At 42.3% G+C, this 21,512-nt stretch overlaps 2 protein-coding genes across 4 annotated transcripts; both read right to left on the bottom strand.

The window, feature by feature from the left end:
• Positions 1 to 990: 990 nt before the first annotated feature.
• On the bottom strand, positions 991 to 11,188 carry LOC131470277 (sarcolemmal membrane-associated protein-like). Of its 3 annotated transcripts, none has more exons than XM_058645996.1 (7): positions 10,821 to 11,188; positions 9,515 to 9,817; positions 7,959 to 8,076; positions 6,941 to 7,217; positions 6,570 to 6,701; positions 4,760 to 4,872; positions 991 to 3,014 (listed from the first exon to the last, which is right to left on the bottom strand). In XM_058645996.1, the coding sequence occupies exons 2-7, from the start codon at positions 9,789 to 9,791 to the stop codon at positions 3,002 to 3,004; spliced, it is 930 nt and encodes a 309-aa protein (XP_058501979.1). In that variant the 5' UTR covers positions 9,792 to 9,817; positions 10,821 to 11,188; the 3' UTR covers positions 991 to 3,001. The 3 variants fall into 3 exon arrangements, 2 of the variants coding, with proteins under 2 accessions (XP_058501979.1, XP_058501980.1); XR_009241875.1 differs by having other exon boundaries at positions 2,941 to 3,014; positions 4,760 to 4,823; positions 10,821 to 11,152; XM_058645997.1 differs by lacking the exon at positions 4,760 to 4,872 and having other exon boundaries at positions 10,821 to 11,184.
• Positions 11,189 to 11,333: 145 nt separating this feature from the next.
• LOC131470275 (cilia- and flagella-associated protein 251-like) lies at positions 11,334 to 20,966 on the bottom strand. Its single transcript, XM_058645995.1, has 3 exons — positions 20,855 to 20,966; positions 20,623 to 20,686; positions 11,334 to 13,678 (listed from the first exon to the last, which is right to left on the bottom strand). The coding sequence occupies exons 2-3, from the start codon at positions 20,672 to 20,674 to the stop codon at positions 13,200 to 13,202; spliced, it is 531 nt and encodes a 176-aa protein (XP_058501978.1). The 5' UTR covers positions 20,675 to 20,686; positions 20,855 to 20,966; the 3' UTR covers positions 11,334 to 13,199.
• Positions 20,967 to 21,512: the final 546 nt, after the last annotated feature.

Raw genomic sequence — 21,512 nt, 5'->3', positions numbered from 1 at the left:
TTTAAACCATTCTGAGCCTTTTGGTCAATTAGCTTTATCGTGAATTATAGATAAACTGTAGAGCCACTGATGTGTGAAGTTAAATGAATCTGACACTTGTGTGAAGTCAACGACTCCCACAGTTGGATCGGCGACAAGAATGGCTACTACAATTATTATTAGTAGTAGTATAGTAATATAGTATTTGTCATCACGTCTAAATGAATAGAAAGGCCGAAAATAGATGGTTACGTGACTTCATCTCTACGTTAAGTATAAGTGTGTATGTGAGTAACAAGTCACGGAACTGTATCTTTTGACCTGGACACTCTTCACCTGACTTGGTGTCTCCAGAGAATCCATGGCTTCTCTCACAGTCCTTTTTAATTAGCATTTTCTTGTTAGCCTGTCAGCTGCATATATAAATTATTTAAGACTGGATTTGGGGTGAATTTGTTGGACAGATAAGCCCAAGGCCAAGGGACAACTGATTAGATTTAGCTGGTGATGTAGATCTGACATTTCCTTTTGGTCATAACTCTGATACTGAATGAGATTTAAAGAAAGAAAGAAAACCTGGGTCAGAAACATTTGAGAACATTTGGAGGCGAAGATGAAGATGTTCAGTGAGGGTTTCTCCTAACTTTATCTAATGACTTCGACCTCATGAAGCTGGCGTTTGGACTATTTTTAGATAATTAGCTGCACTTAGTAAATCATGAGTCCTGGCAGCGCGGGTCATAGCTGTAGTATAGACACCTCATGAGTAACATTCACTCACCAGTTCCGGCTATCTGTAAAACCTCCATGTCTGTGAGCCTATGTCATGTCTCAGGAGTGAAGGTTATTAATAACCACACAACCCATGTAACGTGACGCCAGCATCGAGATATAGTTCTCACTCACTTTGACTGCTGACTGATTTTGACTGATTTTAATGAATGAGATTGTGTGAGATCCTAAACCATTCGTTTTTTGATAGGGGAAAAAAAAAAGGTCTCAAACATCATATGAGATGGACATATTTATTTTCAAATCATTTACAGTACAAAATAGACCTCCAGGTAACAAAATAGCCACAATTATATTTAAAACATCACTGCTATCAATATATAAAGCAGCAAGCTGAGCAACACTGTGCAACATAGACTCGTAGGATTAAGTTAAATATTCATGGCGTAAGCTCAAAGACGATAATAAATATTCCCAAATCCAACAAACATTCATATATTCATATGCACTATTGCAGTCAATGGGAATTCATTTCTGTTTCAAATGACGTATGTGTAAATGCAAGAAAAGTGGTCATGCTTTGATTGTTAAGTTTCTAATTAGCACGTTTCAAAAAATGACTTTCACTGCATTTCTGAAATGTAACATACTGGAAAAAGCAGGAGTTTTTTTTTCCGTTTCCCAAAGTCAAATGTAATCTAAATGAATGCAATGCCTATGTGACCTTTGTGCTTAGAGGTACATAAGTGATTAGCGATGCTGGAAGGGCTTGTTAATAGTATTACCATAAATAAACATTAATTATTTGGCTATCAAATATACGGTGCTCTTTCCAGAAGAATAAACTTTCTAAAAACGGAGTACAAATGGAGTTAAGAAACCTCTCGCTCCCATAGTACTATTGTGTCACATCTATTTACACGAAAATATAACGGTAACATTGTCAGCTTAAACAACATAAATTATACAGCATATTGTGCTTCTATGCATTTTGTAGCATGCTTTTCTCAGTCCTAGAATTATTTCACAAAAAAAGGTTTCACAAATGTAAACAATAATCAGAGTCCTTCCACATATGTATATATTTTTTGTGATTAATGCTTAGACAAATTTCAAAATTGACATAAAACATTGCCCTCGTTGTTAAATAAGAATGACCGTTTCCTTCATCTGGGCTTGACCACATGCACACTGGTCAGATGTGATCTACGGTTTGTCACATGAAGTAAACGACGGCGGCAGCGAATTGTCAAGAAAATTATTTATCCAACTCGTCTCGGAATTCGCTGTCAGAGTCGCTGAGATAAACGTTGACTGCTACTGCAAACTGTGTTTGAAGTGTAACTGTGCAGCTGTGGGTGTGTGAGCGCTCAGTGCCATGAGCCGACCAGATGAATCAGAAACACTGCGCCGACTTTCTGGCTTCTTGGTTAAATGATAATTAAAGGGAGACAAGTGGGAGTCGTCTGTTATCAGAGTCAAGACAGCAAGACAACGCCGAAGCAAGCGGACAGATGGAGCTCGATGCAAAGCAAAAAAAACGGAATAAGCACACATCAAGCGACGATGTGCTGTCTTCACCCACAGAGGCTGACGTCCTGTTAAATATTGGTTTTACATATACAGTTAAATTGGCAGGTGCTGTTCTACCTGCATTAGCATACAGTTGTTTGTAATAGAAAGAGATTATAGTGCCGGGGCAGCAGACTGGGGAGTTTGCATTCAGTGCATTATTTTGGGGTAAGTTGGTCACAGGTTGAAACTCGATAACAACAAATAAAAACTGCTCTTTCTATTGACGTATAAGGGCATATATTCATGTGACAGCCACAAACTCTATCTAAACAAACAAACAAACAAATAAATAATTGTTAAATAAACTGAAAGCCATTTCGTTGCACATTAATAATCATCTTAATTCCATAAGTGGAGGAGAGGAAAAAGTACACGCACAGACACACAGGAGAACACACAACACTAGCATACATTTAGTGGAGTGAGATCAGTCCTCGCGTGGGCTCTCTGCAGGTCGCCGTCGTCGCCGTCGTGGCTGCTCCCTCGTCCGAGTCTGCATGTGCAACACACTTTCTACTCAGCTCTATTATTCTATGTAGAGAATGTCACTTCAGCCTGTAACGTGGCCGGAGCAAAAGAGGGCTGGTCTGAAGCAGACGTCTGTCCCCGCGCAGTTGTTGCCCATCCAGTCAACTTCGGGCGAGGGCTCTCAACAAGCTAGTCATCATTAGTAGCACTGCTGTGGCTGCAGTGATAGTCAAAATGGAGTTCCAACCTACCTCACTCCCCTGGGGGCAAACAGGAAGAGGAGTGAGTCAGGAGTCAGTAAAGACAATCCATCAGTCATTAATAAACCATACTGAGCTGATAAAGGAATAGTTCAACCGCCGAGAAGATTGTTACCACTCTCTGTATGTTTAATAAGGGGCTGGGCTCAGGGTGACGTTTGCTAAATGAAGCAGGGAGAACTGAGACACTGTGGTTAGTTTATTTCCAAATTAATGTTAATCACTGTTACTAATTCTTGAGGTGAAACCACAGACTGTATATAAAAACAGACTTTCACTTTGAAACGTAAGAGCCCACATCTAGTACCACAATGTTGCAAACAATCAGTGCAGGTTTTCTTCTCATAGAACCTATTTCCTCCGTATCTTTACGGGCTGAGGAAACAAATCAGCATACGTAGTTCCCAGCATGTTGAACTATTCCTGTAAATGATTTATTCAGTGTGACTCAGGGATTTTGACAAACTGCCCACCCGTCCCGTGTCCATTTTCCATGAATATATCATTATCTTTCAGTATCTTACTCCACTGAGACTTCCCCCAGCTGTATTTGGCTTTTCTTCAGCGTAGACCCTTCCATAACAACCAAATAAATCCTGAGTAACGGCGACTTCCAGAAATTACAATTAAACACATCATCAGTTCATTCGAGTGACAACATAACATTTATCTCAGTGGTATTTGGCCATAAAAAAAGGCTTGTATTCATTTTCAACTGGATTATTTGATTTGTGATTCTCACAGCATTAAGATTTTACATGTTTACATTATGTTTCCAGAGACATTGACCTGGTTACTTTGGATAATCAGTCATTTCATTCATAGGATCATTGATCAGCTGGTTTCTGCAGATAATACAGTGCAGCTATTCACACTTAACACCTGTCATTATCACTCTATTGACTCCCTCCTGCCAACATCTCTGCTCCACGTCCTCTTCTGGCTCTGCTGCGTTTGCTGTAAATCTAATTACGTTCAGAATATGTTTATTACAGGGGGGGTTATTACTCCCAGCTGAACCACGACTCTTGTCCTAAAAAGAGGAGCCATTTTTCCAACTATAGTCTATTAAATGGTTGTATATGGTTCTTGGCATTCCCTTAAATGTGTGTCTCTAATAAAGCACATTCTGCTTAAAGGAATACTTCACCGGTTTGCATTAAGCTTTGTATTACTAGAATAGGGCTAGTATTTTTGAAAAATTGTGCTTCCCAACCTCAGTTTCCCCTGAGTTGAGAAATATCTTCATTCTTTTCTTTGTTACGTGCTCACCAGTGACACTAGGTCCTGTTAGCGTAACTGTTAGCAAAGATGGCGGACACTGTTTACATTCTGGGAATGAGGTCCCGCCCCCTACGAGTGGGTCTAAAAAGTGCCGAATTAGCGTAGCAGTTGTACACGTAACAAAAAAATTACTGAAGATATTTCTCGACTCAGGAGAAACTGAGGTTGGGAAGCACAATTTTTTTTCAAAAATACTACTTAATAATACTTACTATTCTCGTAATACAGAGCTAAATGCAAATCGGTGAAGTATTCCTTTAACAATGCATCAACAGAAACTATGGACAGTTTGTTAGAAGAGTCTAGATCAAGTTCATAGATTTAGATGAGGCAAACCGCACTATGTGCTGTGCTCAGTACAACTAGCACATCGTAAGAAATAAATTTGCTTTATTTGTACTTTATTTGCATGGAAAGCAAATGTGTGTAACATGTCAGAAAGAGATAAGCTCCTCCCATACCTTACTCTCTGGGACGCCAGCTCCGACAACCAGCACCAGACCACAGCCACTATAACAATCATTCCTATGAAGGGGATGGAGAGAACAGGGTGCTCAGATGGATGGATGAATCTCTGAGGAGGGAATAAAAACAAACACAAGGGCAATGGAGATGAAGGGGATGGATGAATGGATGGACTGAAGTTGCCAAATAATAAAACAGATAAAAAAAAAAGGAATGGACCACCACGGCATAAATCACTAACACAAAGGTGTGACATGGTCTATGGCTGTGATAAAACAGGGGATGGAGTGTAACAGAGGGTGTGTACATTTTCTGTTAAAACGACTTAATAATGATATACACATCAACTATGAGTGAGCAATCCTGTGTGACATCTACTGGCTGCATATGATGTTATGCTCACAGAAAAAGAAAAAGGGAAGACATGAGGTACGGACGTTGCGACTGGCACATACGGAGATATTCCTGTCTCTCTCTATCCTCACATTCATAATGAAGTCGTTTTTGCTGTTTAACAGGCTGAGAGGCCACGGACATTCAGAGAACAAGGACAGCATCAGAGACAGGTGGACGGGCAGACAGTTTGACAAAACACAGAAACACTGCGTCACGGCTGTTGGAGACAAAACACAATGTGGTAGTCTGTGTGTGTGTGTGTGTGTGTTGATAACTAACTGACATTAAGGAGTGACTTTTAGTAGTGTTCACACAAGTCAATCTTGCTGCATTGCTTTGGGCAATTTTCCGAAAGATTTTTTCAGTTTTACTCTCGTTTTTATATTCACTGGTATCAAATACAAGAAAATCAACTTGCTTCAAATGTGAGGCGAGGTGAAAGCACAAATTCTACACTGCACTGCATTTAGAAAGTGTTATTGTCAGAGGTTAAACCCAGACAACAACAAAAAATAACTTGTGCTCAGTGGCTCAGATGTTTCTTGTGAAACACACACTGTATTTGTTTAATTTCATGCATGTTTTTCCTCCTTTTATATTTTATATTATATATATGTGTGTGTATATATATATATATATATATATATATATATACACATATATATACATTATATGTAATATTTACTAGAGTACTATTTTTCTACTCTTAGTTTTGTTACTCTATTCTTTTGCATGGGTAACATAGTATTGTGTGTGCATCTATATTTGTATATGCTACTATTTCTATCCTGTTGAATGAATGCATGAGTGAATGCACGTATGAATGCATGTCTGCTAAGTCTGCTGAAACGAAATCTCTGACCCAATTTCACTGTATGACGCCTGCGTTCAGCGACAATAAAGGAATCTTTAATCTTTAATCACCTTATAAAACCTTATAAAAGTCTGAATATAGAAAAAAAAATAGGTAGGTAGGTCTTTTAATGGACTCTGCATAGTGGTTAAAAAAGGGGAGGCTCTCTTGCTGATTATGTTGGCGAGTTTTGCAGATTTTGTGTTTTTGTCCATCAACAGTTTCAAAGCGTTGCTGTCACAGAGAGGTTAGGACACAGACACACTCCCATAGTTTACGATATGTGCTGACAGGCCAAGTCAGTTCATATCAAAACACACAGTATTTCTACAGAATGAAACATATAAAGAGAGCTCAACAGACACAGGGTACAGTAGGTTTGATGTGAGTTGAGGATACAAAGAAACGTCTCTCTAAATCTTTACCCAGGAAGAAAAATTAGCTGGAAATGAATTAATATACTACACTATAATATATATACTATAATACACTGACAACATGGTATGTATTCTAATAATGATTTCCCACTGCTTGAGATATTCCTGGCTGCCCCTCACCTGAGCACCCCCTGACAACTTCTCCAGCTCTGCCTTGCAGCGCTGCAACTCCTCCTCCAGCTCGGCTCGTTCCCTCTGGCTACTGTCGTACAGCACCTGCAGCTCCTGCAGCTCCGTCTTCAGACCATCGCACTGGGAGAGACAAGGGGAAATCAATATGGTGTTTGATTAACTGTACAGGTCCCACATTGTAAGATGTCCGTGTCTCTTTTAATTATATGCTTTAAATCGTCCAAATTATTCTCTGAATTGTTCAATTATGCATAAACGTTCTCTTGTCAAAATGTGTAGCGTGGATTGTGGCGCGATAGTGTGTCGTCTTTAAAAAGTGTGGGTCCCCTTTCTGAGTAGTTTGGGAAGCGGTGCACTACCTCTCTTTGAACCTGTGAGGCCTTCTCCTCCGCCTGTTTGAGCTGGTCCCTCAGGGAGAAGATCTCCCCGACGCCTCCGTTCCAGGCGGTTGGTGTCACGGGCTTCCCATCGAAGGAGATATTTTTCTGGATGGAAGCGTCCACCAGGCGACTCTGCGCAGACTGGGCCATGGTCATGTAGCTCTCTGTCATGACCTCATCTGTGCCCGTCTCCATCTCCTTCCCCTCTGTGTCCTCACCCGCGTCCTCCTCTTTCAGTGAGAGATAGACGCTGGAGCTGCAAGGCGGAGGAAAAGAAGCGTTGCGATAATAATGTCACGCTCAGCTAAAGTGAGCTATGGTTGATATTTTGTGTGATTATGACAAAAGTTAGTACTGAGTAAATACTGAGCACTAATCATGTGGTAATGACGACTCAAAAGTCACTGTGTCAGGAGTGAGGTCATAGAACTGCAACTAAGGACCATCTTTGATGAATACTTTAAATATTTCATTTTTATATTTTAGATATTTTATGTTTATAAAATGCCTATAAAAATGTTTTTATTTTTTTATTTTTTTTATTTTGTTTTGTCAGAGGAGCAAATCTGTATCCACATTATGTTCCCTGTATGTACAGTATCTACTGTATGTAACATCTATGACCTTGACTTGAGCTGTTAATGCATCACAAGATCATCCTCAGAAAACAGTTTGACTTCTAAATCTAATTAGATGCACGGTGTGATGCGTTCAGCAAACTCCAAAACAGCTACTAAACAAATCTCTCGGTGAGATTGTTCTCAAGGTCACGAAGGATCTCTGAGTCTCACATTTAAGTTGCACCCTGCTCTGTGAAGCCTTTGATTAAATATAAATAAGTAATTTCTCAATCATAAAACACATTTACAGCAATCAAGACACCCCTGTTGGCAACGATTTACTGAATTTGAATGATGAGGTGTTGTATTCCAGAGGGGAAGCCCTCTCGCTGAGCCAGTAAGCACAGACGATGAGTGAGGAGTCATTGACCTCTCACCATGTCCTCTGTCTCTGCAGCAGCTGCAGCCTCTCAGAGAGACGTCTGTTGTCCTCCTTCAGGGTCTGACACTCCTCCCGCAGCATACGGCACTCTTCCTTCAGCAGGTCCACGTCACCTGACGGAACGAGGAAGGTCACAGATGAGTGTACTTTAAAAGGATAGAGGTCAGAAACAAATGTGGAGCTATTCCTTTAAAAGCTGATGTTGACAGTGTAGATTTTCTACCCATGATGTTTCATGATATAATATGAAATGTGGAGATCGTCCACTCCCTCAGTCCCAGATGAGGCTCAGCTGCAGAGTCCAGTCCCCCTGACATCATGAGTTGGAACAGTGTGTCCCTCCTCCTAATGACTTCATATACCCAGCGTCCACAATGCCAAACACATGTGCACATAGACTTTTGGGCTACACCAAATAAGTGTGGGACACTTCTTTCAAATGACATGAATTAAGCAACATTTTTTCCTCTTGTGTTTTTCTAATGGATTAGAGTGTTTAATCTTTGCTGATTTATCAAAGAAGGGATCAGAAATGAATCATTTAACAATATGGTTTTCACAATTTATAAATGTTCTAAAAATAAAATGTAGCATTGCACTCTGTTAGGATTAGAGTGATCAAAATGGCAACTAAATGATGTATGAAATACATATCTATATATGGTGCAGTGTACATTAGCGGCTATTCACGTAGTACATGCTTATGTACCTTGGTACTAGTGTATTACAGAGTTGCGACAAATGCTCTGCTTCTTCTTTTTCTTTTTTTTTGTTCCATACTCAAACGTACAAGCAGATGTTGAAGTACAAACCAAAGCTAACAGTCCATGTGCTAATTAAACATGGTTGCTGCTCCCGGAACAAAGGAGGGTTGGTTTTTTTTTCACTTAAACTGCAGCACTCTGAGTCTCAGACACACATTTAAAGCTCAGGGTGGTTAAACCGCTCTAATATCAGGGGCCTTGCAGGAGCTGCTGCACATGCATCACTGACAGTGCAGTCTGTGCGACGCTGCTCATCGTGTTAGCTCATATTATTCAGATTTACATATCAAGTGATCATTGACAATGTGAGGACAGATTGAATTATGCGCCTACTTTCGGCATGATCAAAACAGACGGTGAGGGAGGAGCTTTGACCTCTCGTGACCTCCACACAAGCAGACGTGCTGGAAAACGATGAGTGGATAATAAAGCACATTAAGTATAATTTTTGTTACTGTGTCACTGTATGGCCATATGTTGCACGGGTATGCAGGAGGAGGAGAATTTTAATATTATTAAATGCAATGATTAACGGCTGAAGGATGTAGATGTGGTTTGATTCCATAACAGAAGGTCACAAAGTACGAGGACTTGCTGTAAGTTAAATGGTGTTGTCTTTTGATCTTGGTGGTCCTACTAACTTATTCAAACAAGGCCAAAGAGGAGAGGGGTTCTGTGTGAAGAGCAGTTGAACATGGGTCAGTCAACCTTAAGACTTATCCATGCCTCATCGCACACATCCATACATATCACACTGATCTCTGCGCCCATCAACCCCATCCCTCACCCTCTCTCCTCTCAGCCTCCCTTCGCTGACTCTTCATGCTGATCTCTGCCCTCAGCGTGGTGATCTCCAGCTCGTACTCCTGGGTCTCGTCGCTGAGGCGCTGCAGCTCGGCCCGCCGGCGACACAGCTCCTCCTGCAGCGAGGCGATGTCATTCTCCCTCTCTGCTGCCGCTTCTTCCGCTGCATGTTGGAGAAGCATCACCTCCTCCTGAGCAACACGCAGCTCCTCCTGGGCCTCGGCCAGCTCACTCTCCTTCTCCTCTTCCAGGCTGTCCATCTCCTCCTGTACAGAGCGCAGCTGAGCTGTGGGGAGAGGAGGAGGAGGAAGAGATGGAGGAGGAAAAGGAAGTTAGAAGTTTTTTATGGAGGACGTGTGGGTGAGACTGCAGCATCAGTGTTTGTGTGTCATGCAGTATGTGAGTACTGTTTAGAAGGTGCTGATGTAACAGATGGCAACAGACTTTCTTCTGGGTCAGACTTTTAGTTTAGTATTTTAAGGACACCATCTTGTAGAGGTAGAGGTGTAGAGGTTTATTTATTTTATGAATTAGTAGATTACAGTATTTTCCCACTTCAAAGCTCATAAAAAACCTTACCAATCAATATCCAGAAAATATTTGAAAAAAGAGAAAGCAAGTTTAACTAAAAAGGAACAGAGATCTTTAAAAAAGAAAAGAAAAAAAACATTTCTGTCAAAGGAATCAATCTGTGGAACAACCTGAACAAAGAAACCAAATAATCGACATTCAATTAAAACCAGTATGTTAAGGAAATACAATGAAATATGTTACATTTAAATAACTTCCCTGTGAAATTTTGTAATTTTCTTGTTTGTCTTAACAGGAAAGTGAGTGGCTGTGACTATGATTTGATTTACTTGTTTTATTTTGTATATTGTATATATTATTGTAATTTTGTTTTTTTATACATACACATTCAAGACATTCACGTCTTGGAATTTTATGTTTATATTAAATTGTTGTTGTTTTTTATTTGTGAATGAAATGAAATAAATAAACTTGTAGAGGTAGAGAAATAAACTTGTTTGCTAAATGGCTGTTATCAATTAGCAGGTCAGTTAGTCCGTTACATCGCAGCACTTCCACTACTCCGTCGAAAGTGGGTCAAGATGAATGTCTTATTGATCAATGCAAATAAACTGTCCAGCCTGCGGAGCAACAAACAAACAATGGTGTGATTTGTAATTCTTATCATGCTGTTTCCATTATTGATCAGCTGAACGGCAGAGTTATACAGAGAACTAAACAACTGATCTCCACTCTGAAGAATTATATTGTTTTGCTACCTTGTAGATTCTGGATCTGGCGCGTAAAGGCCTCAGCCTGATGAGCACTGGCCAAACGCTCGTCCTCCAAAAGGCCTAGAGGAGAGGAGAGGAGACAGTAGATGACAACTTAATAAGCTGTTCATCCTGAGAGTAAGATTAAATGACAGAGGCAGGTTTGTGTGACTATAATGTGAGCAGGGATTCTTAGTACATTCATTCATAAAAAAATCTATTTTATTTGACAGAGACTCTAATAAATTTTAACAACAGCAGAACAAAACAAAAGTACCATAAATCATTTTGGCTATTTCCCTTCACCTACACGATGTCCGTGTGGGGACAGAAAATCTCAAACCAAAAACTACATGACCAGATACCCGGAGGGACCTGAGTCAGAAAATATTGTTGTCACTGAACTGTAAAAAGATTTTATTTCCAGACTTTTCCAGGTGCTTCCTATCACAGGTCATTTTCTGCTTCCGTCACATTATAGGACAGGTCAGTGTGGTGCATCTGACACAGCCTGTGTCAGTCATCTGTCATAGATATTTGTAGAGCCGTACAGAGATATCCTGGATTTTTACTTACACCTCAGCATACGTCACTCTCTTACCATCCAACGTGGGCCCCACCACCACCACCACCACCTCCAATGCTCCGCCACCTCCTCCCCCTAACAGCTGCCAGCTCCTGGAGCAGCTGACTGTTCCCCACTGGGAGTTTACCAACAGCGATTTCTCATTGTGGTCTAGGACACCCAGTCTGGAAGCTTCCCTCAGCATGCACGCAGTTGTCTGAGGAATGCCTGAACTGTTGCCAGACAAACAACTGAGCTCATGTCTTTTAGTAGGACACAGTTACATATGCTCCCTCTCTCTTTCACACACACACACAGTGTAGATGTTCACTGCGGCTCAATGCCTAAGGTCTTACTCACTGCTTGTGTCCCTGACCATTAAGCTCATCATTTCTAAGGTATGATGCGATGCTCCATTTAGCTGCTGTGAGGCACAGACTGTGTCAGTGACCGCATATAAACATTTATTATATCTAAGCGGCTTCATCGAGATTGCGATGAACAGGAGACACTTCGCTCTTGCGGGCAGAGAATGAGGCTGAACTTTTGTGATTGTGAGTACAGAATTATAAAAGCATAGAGAATCACTGAGAGGAAGGTCGTCTTTATCTCTCCTGGTAATTCAATGCAATGAAAGAAACATTTGAGATCACAGCATTATGGTCATCATCGGCGTAAAAAGTGTCTTTGATTGAATTTAAATTGATTTCTTTCCACTTGGTCGAATGGAAAATAACCTTAAAATCATTATGATGCTGCTGTGTTTCATTTGACCACATTTGACCAAATTTTGTTTTTAATTTCCTTTAAAACACAGTAAAGAGCAGTGTGGACTACAATATTCTGGTACTGGACCAGACCTTTGTTTTTTTTGGTTTTTGTCTTCAAATAAATCGACGTAAACGTTTACCTGCCTCCTGTGGAATACTTGTGAGTAACATTGGGTTTCTCAAAAATAAATAATTGGACACGAGTCAGAAACAAAACGGCTGCAAATTAAGTGGCCGTAGGAACATGGACTGTGGTATGAACGGCCATTACAAGCAGTGTAGGGCTTTTATTTTCTTTGAAGGAAATTACTTTGATGTCAACTGTTTTGTCAATTTGATTTCTTTTTTCAAACCTAACTTCCTCTGTTCAGCTCAGGTCCACTGTCTGATGGTAAAATAACACAATTCGATTTTTGGGTGAAGTGGCCCTTTAAAGCAAGATGGTGAGATGCCCCTAGTAGGATATTTGAGTCATAGCAGAAGGATCATGTTTACTTGATTTTTTTGTTAAGCTTATAATGGGACATTGACTTATTCTTTAATCTGAGTTCATCTCAGTCAACTATATTTATTGATCTTTATCATATTTGTACTCACTGAGACTTAAAATGGTTCCAACACTGACGTGGACCGATTGTTGTAAACAAACCGTGTGTCGCAGAGGTGATTTTGTGAGCGCTGCTCATGCACAGATAGTGACGGCTTCAGCCGTGACAAATAAAAATAATGAATGCATTTTCAAACCTGCTTATGAAACTAAGAAAAAAAAATGGAGTTGTCTGAAATGTAAATTTGGAGTCGTTTTGGTGAAATGGACCTCAGCATAACATATTTACTGCATGATCAATTGGCCGGAGTGGCTGTCACACTGGTTTGTTTTCATTTAGGAGCAGGCAGGAGCATGGTTACTGTCTGCACACTTCCAATTTGCAGAAGTGAGACAACAAACTACACACTCTGCAGACTGAATTGAAAATTGCTCCTTAGGAACCATTAAGATGGTACAGAAACTAACATTTAAGATGCGAGCTGTGGCTGCCGAGGCCCCAGTTATCCTTTCCAAAACAGCTTGTAAAAATACAGCAGAAGAAAAACACTGAGGTTAATAAATGGCTCCAATAGGAGAGTGGTTTTAGGGATGAGACGGCTGATTATTAAGAACGAATAAAAAGGCCTGTTGTTACTGTCAGTGGCCCCACCTTGCAGCTCACTGAAGCTCTCCTCGTGTTTGTTTGACGTTTCCCTGGCATCCTCCAGCTCCAGCAGCAGCTGCAGCACCTGGGCCCTCAGCTCCTCCAGCTCCTGCTCCTCTGTCAGTGGCTCCTGCTCCTTCCTGCTCTTGTCTTCGCCCTCACCCTCCTCCTCCTCCTCCTTCAGCTTCCTCTCTTCACCCTCCTCCTCCTCCTCCTGAGCTCTCTCCTGGTCCATCTCCTCCTTCTCATTGTTCTCCTCCAGCACACCTCGCTCCTTGGCCGTCATCTCGTTGTCCATGTTGGGGCTGATCTCGGCTTTTAGATCGCAGGGGTCATCTGCAGGAAAGACGACAGCCTATATTACAATGTGCTGGCTGCATTCAGAGGTTTCAAACACCTCCGATAGAATTCAGTCATGCATCAAACAGCATCGCTGCTTCTGTTTCTTTTGAGTCAACAGTGCCATCTTGTGATTAAAGTGGCACTGAGTCCATTGTACATCAGCTTCTATTCAACTTCACTCATCAATCTTTTATGCACAGTTTAACACTTGGCGGTCCTGGAGGGGAGGGGAGGGGGGGGGGGGGGGGTGACTGGAATCACATCCCAGCTGACAGTGAGCTATACATGCAGGGGCACATTCATGTCTCCAGCCTTAAACAGGAGGAAACATACAGAGGCAAGTGAGTGTTCACGCTCACACTCACACCTACAGACAATTCTGTGCCTAACCTGGACTGTGGGAGGAACCTGAAGTACCTGGAGAAAACCCACACGCACTCGAGAAGAACACGCAGAGAGAGAAACTTCTTGCTGTGAGCTACCAGTTCCCCCGATTGAACACGCTAATAACCCTTCAAGGGATTAAAGCTGAGATAATGACAGAAAATAAGAATGTCCTTCATCTGGGAAATCAAGAGGTCAGAATATGCCAAAAAAACAAAAAACAAGGGCGTCATGCTTTAAATAGTTTTATTCTTGCATCACTTTGCTTCCTAAATCTGAGCTGTGTGGATTCAGGTTTTCAGCCAGTAGGTGGAGCGAGTTAGCCAACCCAGTGGGGGGAGAAAGAGAGGGAGAAAGAGAAGGGGGGGAGGAAGGGCCAATATGCTGAAGCAATCACTGTGACTCACCACAGAGCAATGCACCTCAGTCCATAATAACACAAGCTACTACTCATAGTAAGACGTGACAAGACATCTTTCTCATATTACACACATATTGGACACATCATGAGTTATTTTTTCGTGTCCCATTTGTCGTTGTCGTCGTCGTGCCAGTCTTTGTTGGTAACTGTGGAGCCAGATCAGACGTTGTAATATGTGACGTAAAGTAAAGTTGATCTGATATCACAGCAGCTGTTGTTTGCCACAGCTGTCGAAGACAAATGCAAAGCAGGGGAAGGTGTCGTTTGCGGCGCGGCGGCATGACGACGACTCCCATTAGTCAAATGAGATTTGCCGCGATGCAGGAAAAGGCCACGGCTAAATGGAGATTAAAATCACAGTGATTGTTTGTGCTCAGGAGTAGTTTTACAGGTGAGCTGTCAATGTGCCGTTTCCAGTCTCATCCAGTTCAATCCGGTATACACCGAACACACTGGCCTGCTGTTAGTTATGTCCTTTATAGCTTTCCAGAAACATTTATTCATATGCGGGATCATCAAGTGGTGACATAAAGTAGTGTGAGAAAGGAAGAGAGAGAGAGAGGGGGATGCTGAGTGACAGGAACAGAGAGGAGGAGGAGGAGGTGCAGCAGGGGACAGAATGAAGCATTAACTAAAGATCTGCCTAATTAACAGTGAAGCTCACTAGTGTAATCTCGGCTCGGGGGATTCTTCTTTTGGTATTAATTATTTCTTCTTTCTTGTTGCCATTGTCGATAGATGTAACTACCAAAACCACACGTGACACATTTTAATCATATCTGTGAGACATTAATTGCCACCTTATTTTTGTCCCATTAATTCAAACACCGCAGCCCCTGAGAGGCGTGTGAGAGGTTTCATGAGCACAGGGCTATTTTGTCATTAAACTTTGATGTCGGTGTAATGAGTTAGTCATAAAGAAGAGAAAGCTGGGTCCGTGTGTGGCAGGGACAGAGCCGGAGCTGCTTTTATAGCCAGCAGCAGCCAAAGGCCATGAAGAAACAAAAGACTTCCTACGACTGAATCACACTCACATCCAAACCCTTCAGGGACGTCGAGTTCAGGGTGTAATAACTAGGAGAGATAAGTGATTTGTGCTGCATTTCAGCGCTTTGTCTTTGTAGATGCAGTATCCACAGTGTTCATACAGCATACAGTGAATCCACATGGGAAAGACTGGCTATTGTTTACATTTTACTTCTGTTGGGATGCTGCACTTCATTTTCACAAAGTCGTCCGGGGAGATATGGCGTTCAAGGTTAGGGCTGCATGCTAGAGAGAAAATGTACCACAGTCTTTATTTGTCACAAAAGATAGAGCAAAGACTGCTGTGATGGCGATTAACATTGATTTTGTTTGGCCAAAGACCACAAAGGTTGTTTTTTTAATGTTATCATTTTCTCTAAATATTGCACACATATTTAATGATTTATTTTAATAACCAAGGTCATAAGGGATGTTTTCTCACTGTCTTAAGTTATATCATCATCCCAATATTCAACAATGTCTTTGCATATTGCAGGTTTTGCTGCTCCGTCCAAGGACATTTGGCACACAGACTACAGGAGCCAGGACAATCTGTTTGGTGGACGACCAGCTCTACTTCCTACCAGCCCACATGTCAACTCTCCTCATTTTCCTTTAACGATATCACTATCTCTTAACGGTGTTAACGTGTCATCGACACCACATCAAGGAACCTCACCTCCCATCTTTATTTCACACTTTATCTATCACTTCATCAAGCTGTATCACCTAACCCTCGTGCAAGAAATAGCAAACACGGCGTGCAAGAGAATCGGCTGCTGCACCACCTGTGATCACTCCGCTGCATACGTGGCACAGTGCTTGCGTTTAGTCATGCTGGGATTGCATTAGACATGGAACGCTACATGAATACAGGAGCAGGGACGGGCAGGAAAAGTCGTCTCAGGCTCCAGGGTGAGGGCAGCTTTATCTAGCCCTGGCACATTCTTTCGTAATCACATTGCAGGGAAACAAATTGAGGATTTCAGAGCAAACACCGCGCCACTCTCCAGAAGAGAGACAACAAGGAGGCCGAGGGTTCACTTGTCAGCATCCCAGAATAGCTGCGTGAGATTACATACATACCTACACATATATAACACTAATGTGAAAACACCAGCTCAGTGTTCGGTGATGGAGTGAGCAGTGGATTGAAATTGGCACGTTGCAAAATTGAGATTGGGAGTGCAAAGAGATGGATTGATGGATGGGAAACAGGATATCCTGCTCTGATCAGTGTGATCCAGCTGTTTTGAGTTCTTATCAAATAAAATATATTATTATAGCGTAATAGAGAATATACTGAACGAGATCCAGAATCTCCAGTATTTTTTACCCTCCTTCAACCAAACTTGATTATATTTGAATACAAGATCACTTAACAATACTATACACACGTTATGTTATGGCTCTGTTGCAAATGGATTCCAGCTACTGGCTGTTCTCAGTGAGATAACCCTGCTCCCAAACTTCACCTCTAAATGTATAACTATGGAGTTGTCATGTGGAAAAATGATTCAAGATTATGGCACAGGTCTTTTCTTTATGAAGCAAATGACTCGGTGCTGTTCTCTCCTTGTGGCGGCTGCAGTTGCACACTTAACGTTCCTGCGCTGAGAGGAACATCTGGAGTGAAATCAGCTGTGGAAAAACATGAAGGCTCACTGAAACAAACAAGCGCTGGAGGCTGTCTACAGGTGTGTTGTGCCATGTGTTTGCGTGTGTGTGTGTGTGTGTGTGTGAGTGCAAATGAACGTCACTGTGTGGTGACCTATATGAATATAAACAAGTCTTTCATGTTTAAACTGCGTGTGTTCAGTATGCACAGTACAGAGTGTATATATATATATATATATATATGTGTGTGTATGTGTGTGTCACTGAGCTCTGAGGCTATGTATAGGAGACCATGCATAATGCACACCAGCCCTTCATAACCCAGTTTTGAAGCAGCCCAGCAGTGATGTTGCCGGCTTTTCCCTGCACTGACACGTCCTCACAACATATAACACAGAGCAGGAGGGAGTGTGATAAAAATACAGAGAGACGATATCAGTGATGCAGGGGAGGATAAAAAAGTTGCGGTATGGACTGAGGGCATTTGAGCTGCTAGAAGGAGGCAGGTGAAGACACTGGTTCGTCTCCATGGAGACGAAGACACCACACTAACATCCCAGGGCTTCAGCATATGGAAAGTAACTGTGGTAAAAAAGCTGAGTCCACAGTTTTGCTTACCATGGAAACTTCTGTTTGCCGTTTGCTTTTCCCCCTCCCGAGAAGCCCAAGTGATTTTATCAGATGAATAAATGACGTGCTGACATCATCGTCATAAAAGATCAGCGCACTGAAAAGTCAACTGCTGGCGATGAGGAGTGAAATTACAACACTTATGGTGTTAAAGTCACTGCATCTCTTCCCGTCCCTGAATGGAAAACGTCCAGGGAGTTGGAGGAACAACAGCAGGACGAGAAGACAAGAAAAGAAACCACGAGCACCCAAGGGTTGGGCCAAATAAATGAGCTGCTCTGTTATTTAAAATTGAAAGCCCATGATTGTACTTTCAAAGGGACTTGAGAGAAAGTGGGCTAATGGAATACAAAAGCATCACAGATTGCGCTATAAACTGGCCTCATTAGATGAGCATGCATTAAAAACTGTGTCAGTCAGTCCATATACTGTACATGACTGATTCAGAGATAATGGGTTTGTTGATAAGCTTTTGCATTAAAGGATAATGAATAGTGACGGAGAACAAAGCAGCAAAAACAAGTGGCGTGGTAATAAGTGATTTGATCACAAATCAGTGCCATCGCAGCATCGCATGTCACTGCAAAACTCCTACAGCAAAAGAGAGAGGAGGGTGGCACAGAAGTGATAAGGCGACAAAGTTCAGCATCTCTGCAAGAGGACAATTTAAGCTGAAGGAATGGGCCACATGAGTTCACCAACATCTCTATTCAGCTCCAAAAAGGGACTGAGAGGAGATAAATGAACAGGCACTTTTGTCGGGAACCTGCAGAGTGGTTTGAAAGCCCCTTTTTTTTTAAACTGAAGCACATGCAGTCTGAGTAAAATGTGTCGAGCTTCAGGCCTGAGAGAGAGAGAGAGAGCGAAGGAGCCAGAGCGCTTTAATATGAAACAGCATCTAATATTTGTTTTTTCTTTAAAGCCCTGCGACTGACCATGTTAAACACTGACATGAGAATCTCACGTTGTTGTTTTTCTCAGTGGCCTGTGCAGCTCAGATCTTCAAAGTTTGTCTATGGCAGCGCTTTTTTCCTTTTTATTAGTTCCAGAGAGCTGCGAGAAATCCTGCGTGTGAACCCATGGGGAGTATCACTGCTGATGTGGATTTCACAGGAGGAGAGAAGAGGACAGGGAGAGAAAAGCTGTGTGGGCTGATGCACTGGCAGGTGAAAAGGTTTCTCTGTGTGTACGCGCGCGTGTACACGTTGGAGGGTGTGTGGGTGCTAAGGAGAGCAGGGGATTGTGACTAAAAGAGGGGAAAGAGTATACTGAGTGGAAAAGCCAAAAAAAAATAGTCGATAAAGAGAGATGGTTGGCAGCTTGTACAAACCTGGAACAATACGGTGACGGAAACAACCGTGCGATTGTCAAATCAGCCTCTGATGGTGTTGTATTGATCTGTGGATGTGTTTGCTTGTGTGAGAGCATCTGTATTCCCTGTTGGCAGAGGAGCCAATTGATGTCAGAAACATATCTTCCAGTGCAGTCAGTGTGGAAATTATCTCCAACAGGACAGAAAAAGCACTGGAGATAAAATTATTTAAAAAAAATGTGTTCAGAATAAAGGCATCCAGTTCAAAATAACCCAGATAAAATAGACACTTTAATCAATTGACGAAATGAAATAGATGTAAGATAAAGCTGTCACTCTCTCTTTATTTTCTTTATTGTGACTAATCAGTCAGGATTCATGCTGCATTAAGTCAGACACTTTCCATGAGTCCTTGCTGAATTTCCGGCTTTAAAAGCAAGCCTCGGGCTGTGATGAAAGGAAAGAGGTCCCCAGAGATAAGATAACAGGAACATGCTTGTTAGAGAGGAAGAACGTCTCATGAGACAGCCTCCATTTTATGAAGGTCACTACTTGGGTTTCAGCATAATAAATGTGGTAAAGGAAATTACAGGAAGTGATTTAATCACGCGGTAACTAGTTCTACAGAGCGCAGAGGCCGGCAACTATACGTTATTGAAAAGAAAGCAAGTTCTGGCAAAAACACTGCTTGCTGGTCTGGGGGCTGCGACCTGTGTTCCTCTCTGAGTCGCTCCACACCATAAACATCCTCCAATCAAAGCAGTGTCCCACTCTTAGCTGCTGTGTGCAAAACCATTCACAAAAAGCCACACAGAGACACACTTCTTCCTTGCCGGGATACAACAACAACATTCCACACATTCTTCCCCCCGAACACTTGCTTGCAGTTACACAGAACTGCTCCTTTATCAGGCTTAAACTATGAATATGCATTTGTGCCAAATGTCACAGAGCAGCAGCAGCAGCAGCAGCAGCAGCAGCAGCAGCAGGAAGAGCAGCGTTATTCAGTGGTGATGAAGTTTCCAAGCAAACCGCAGTTCAACACAAGCCACAAGAATTCATGTGTGAGCTGAATATAATCAAAGCAGAAAGAGAATAACAAGCAACACGGCACGACGCCACGCTCTCTCATCATCCTCACAATCACACAGACTCAAGAAAGACAGCAGCACATGCAGTCTCCTCATTACCTGGCAGAGTGCAGCTCCCGTCAAATGTGCACAGATGCCACAGCTCATATAGCCCACTCGTCAGTTTAGTCTGTCAGCTCCAGTCTCACCGCTCCTCATAATAATGACGAGCTTCCACAATAATCCCCACACACCTCCTACCACCTGACCATCTCTCCTCCTCCTCCTCCTCCTCCTCCTCCTCCAGCTCCTTCACCGCCTCCTCCCTCACTCCACCAGTAAACACCGTGATAAACATCGACCCATCTACCTCGATCACATCAGATCTGTAGTACAAAACTAAAAATAGCACACAACTTCACACACTCACACACACACACACACAAACAGAGAGAGAGAGAGAGAGACGCACACAGACCTGTAGAGTCCAGAGCCTCCTCGATGAGTGGAGGTAAACGCAGCCCATCCATAGTCTTCTGTAGCTGTGGAGAGGAGAGGAGGGGGGAGGACAGAAGAGAGGGAGAGTGGGCGAGAGAGGGTCAGAGGCTTCACACGCCCACCTCAGCTGCAGGGAGAGAGAGAGAGAGAGCAAGAGAGAGAGAGGAAGGCTACAGTGCACAAACACACACACACACAAACATATGCTGTACCTCAGGAGACTTTGGGAGGGAGCTGAAGACTGAGCTGGGGAGCGTGGGAGAGATGTCGAGAGAGAGAATCAGGAAGGAGCAAAGATGCTGTTTTCTAGGCAGGAATGCTCTCTCTCTCTCTCTCTCGCTCTCTCTGTGTCTCTCTCTTTCTCACAAACACACACAGACTTGGACTCTGTTTACTATTTTTTTTGCAGTCAACTCCCTCCCTAAAACCCCCATCCTCCACCAAAAATCTGTTTACTTCACACCACAGATGCACCAAAGAACACGATAAGGCTGCATAACAAGATTCAGGTCACATCAAAAGATATCTGATTTGATATGGAGGTGTAAAGATTAACTCAATCTAAACATCAATTCCATCTCATCCACATCCCAGGGATGGGGATGTTACGATAACTGCAGCACTGTGGGGACATTCAAGAATCTGTGCTTTAACCCTAACCTTTTAGTGCCTAACCCTAACGTTAACTTAACCACAGTTCAAATCTTAAAGCCCCAAATATAACCAGTTCCTCAGAAATGAGGTTCTGCCTCATTTGGACCACATGTGCACAGGGCTACTGGTGCTGACAAGGTCAGTATAATGCCAGAAAAAGTCCAAAAAAGGCAACAAATACAAGCACACACACACACACACACGTATAATCAGCCT

Source organism: Solea solea, chromosome 12 (genome assembly GCF_958295425.1).
Source record: "Solea solea chromosome 12, fSolSol10.1, whole genome shotgun sequence".
NCBI lineage: Eukaryota > Metazoa > Chordata > Actinopteri > Pleuronectiformes > Soleidae > Solea > Solea solea.
This window is presented reverse-complemented; position numbering and strand designations above follow the sequence as displayed.

Coding starts and splice junctions, on each gene's coding strand:
- LOC131470277 (XM_058645996.1), bottom strand. CDS start 9,791: ATGGACAGCCTGGAAGAGGAGAAGGAGAGTGAGCTGGCCGAGGCCCAG. Junction 7,218..7,958: donor CTGCAGAGACAGAGGACATG/GTGAGAGGTCAA, acceptor TCCGCCTTGCAG/CTCCAGCGTCTATCTCTCAC. Junction 4,873..6,569: donor AGTTGTCAGGGGGTGCTCAG/GTGAGGGGCAGC, acceptor TTCCCTCCTCAG/AGATTCATCCATCCATCTGA.
- LOC131470275 (XM_058645995.1), bottom strand. CDS start 20,674: ATGGATGGGCTGCGTTTACCTCCACTCATCGAGGAGGCTCTGGACTCT. Junction 13,679..20,622: donor GGAGGCTCTGGACTCTACAG/GTCTGTGTGCGT, acceptor TCTTTCCTGCAG/ATGACCCCTGCGATCTAAAA.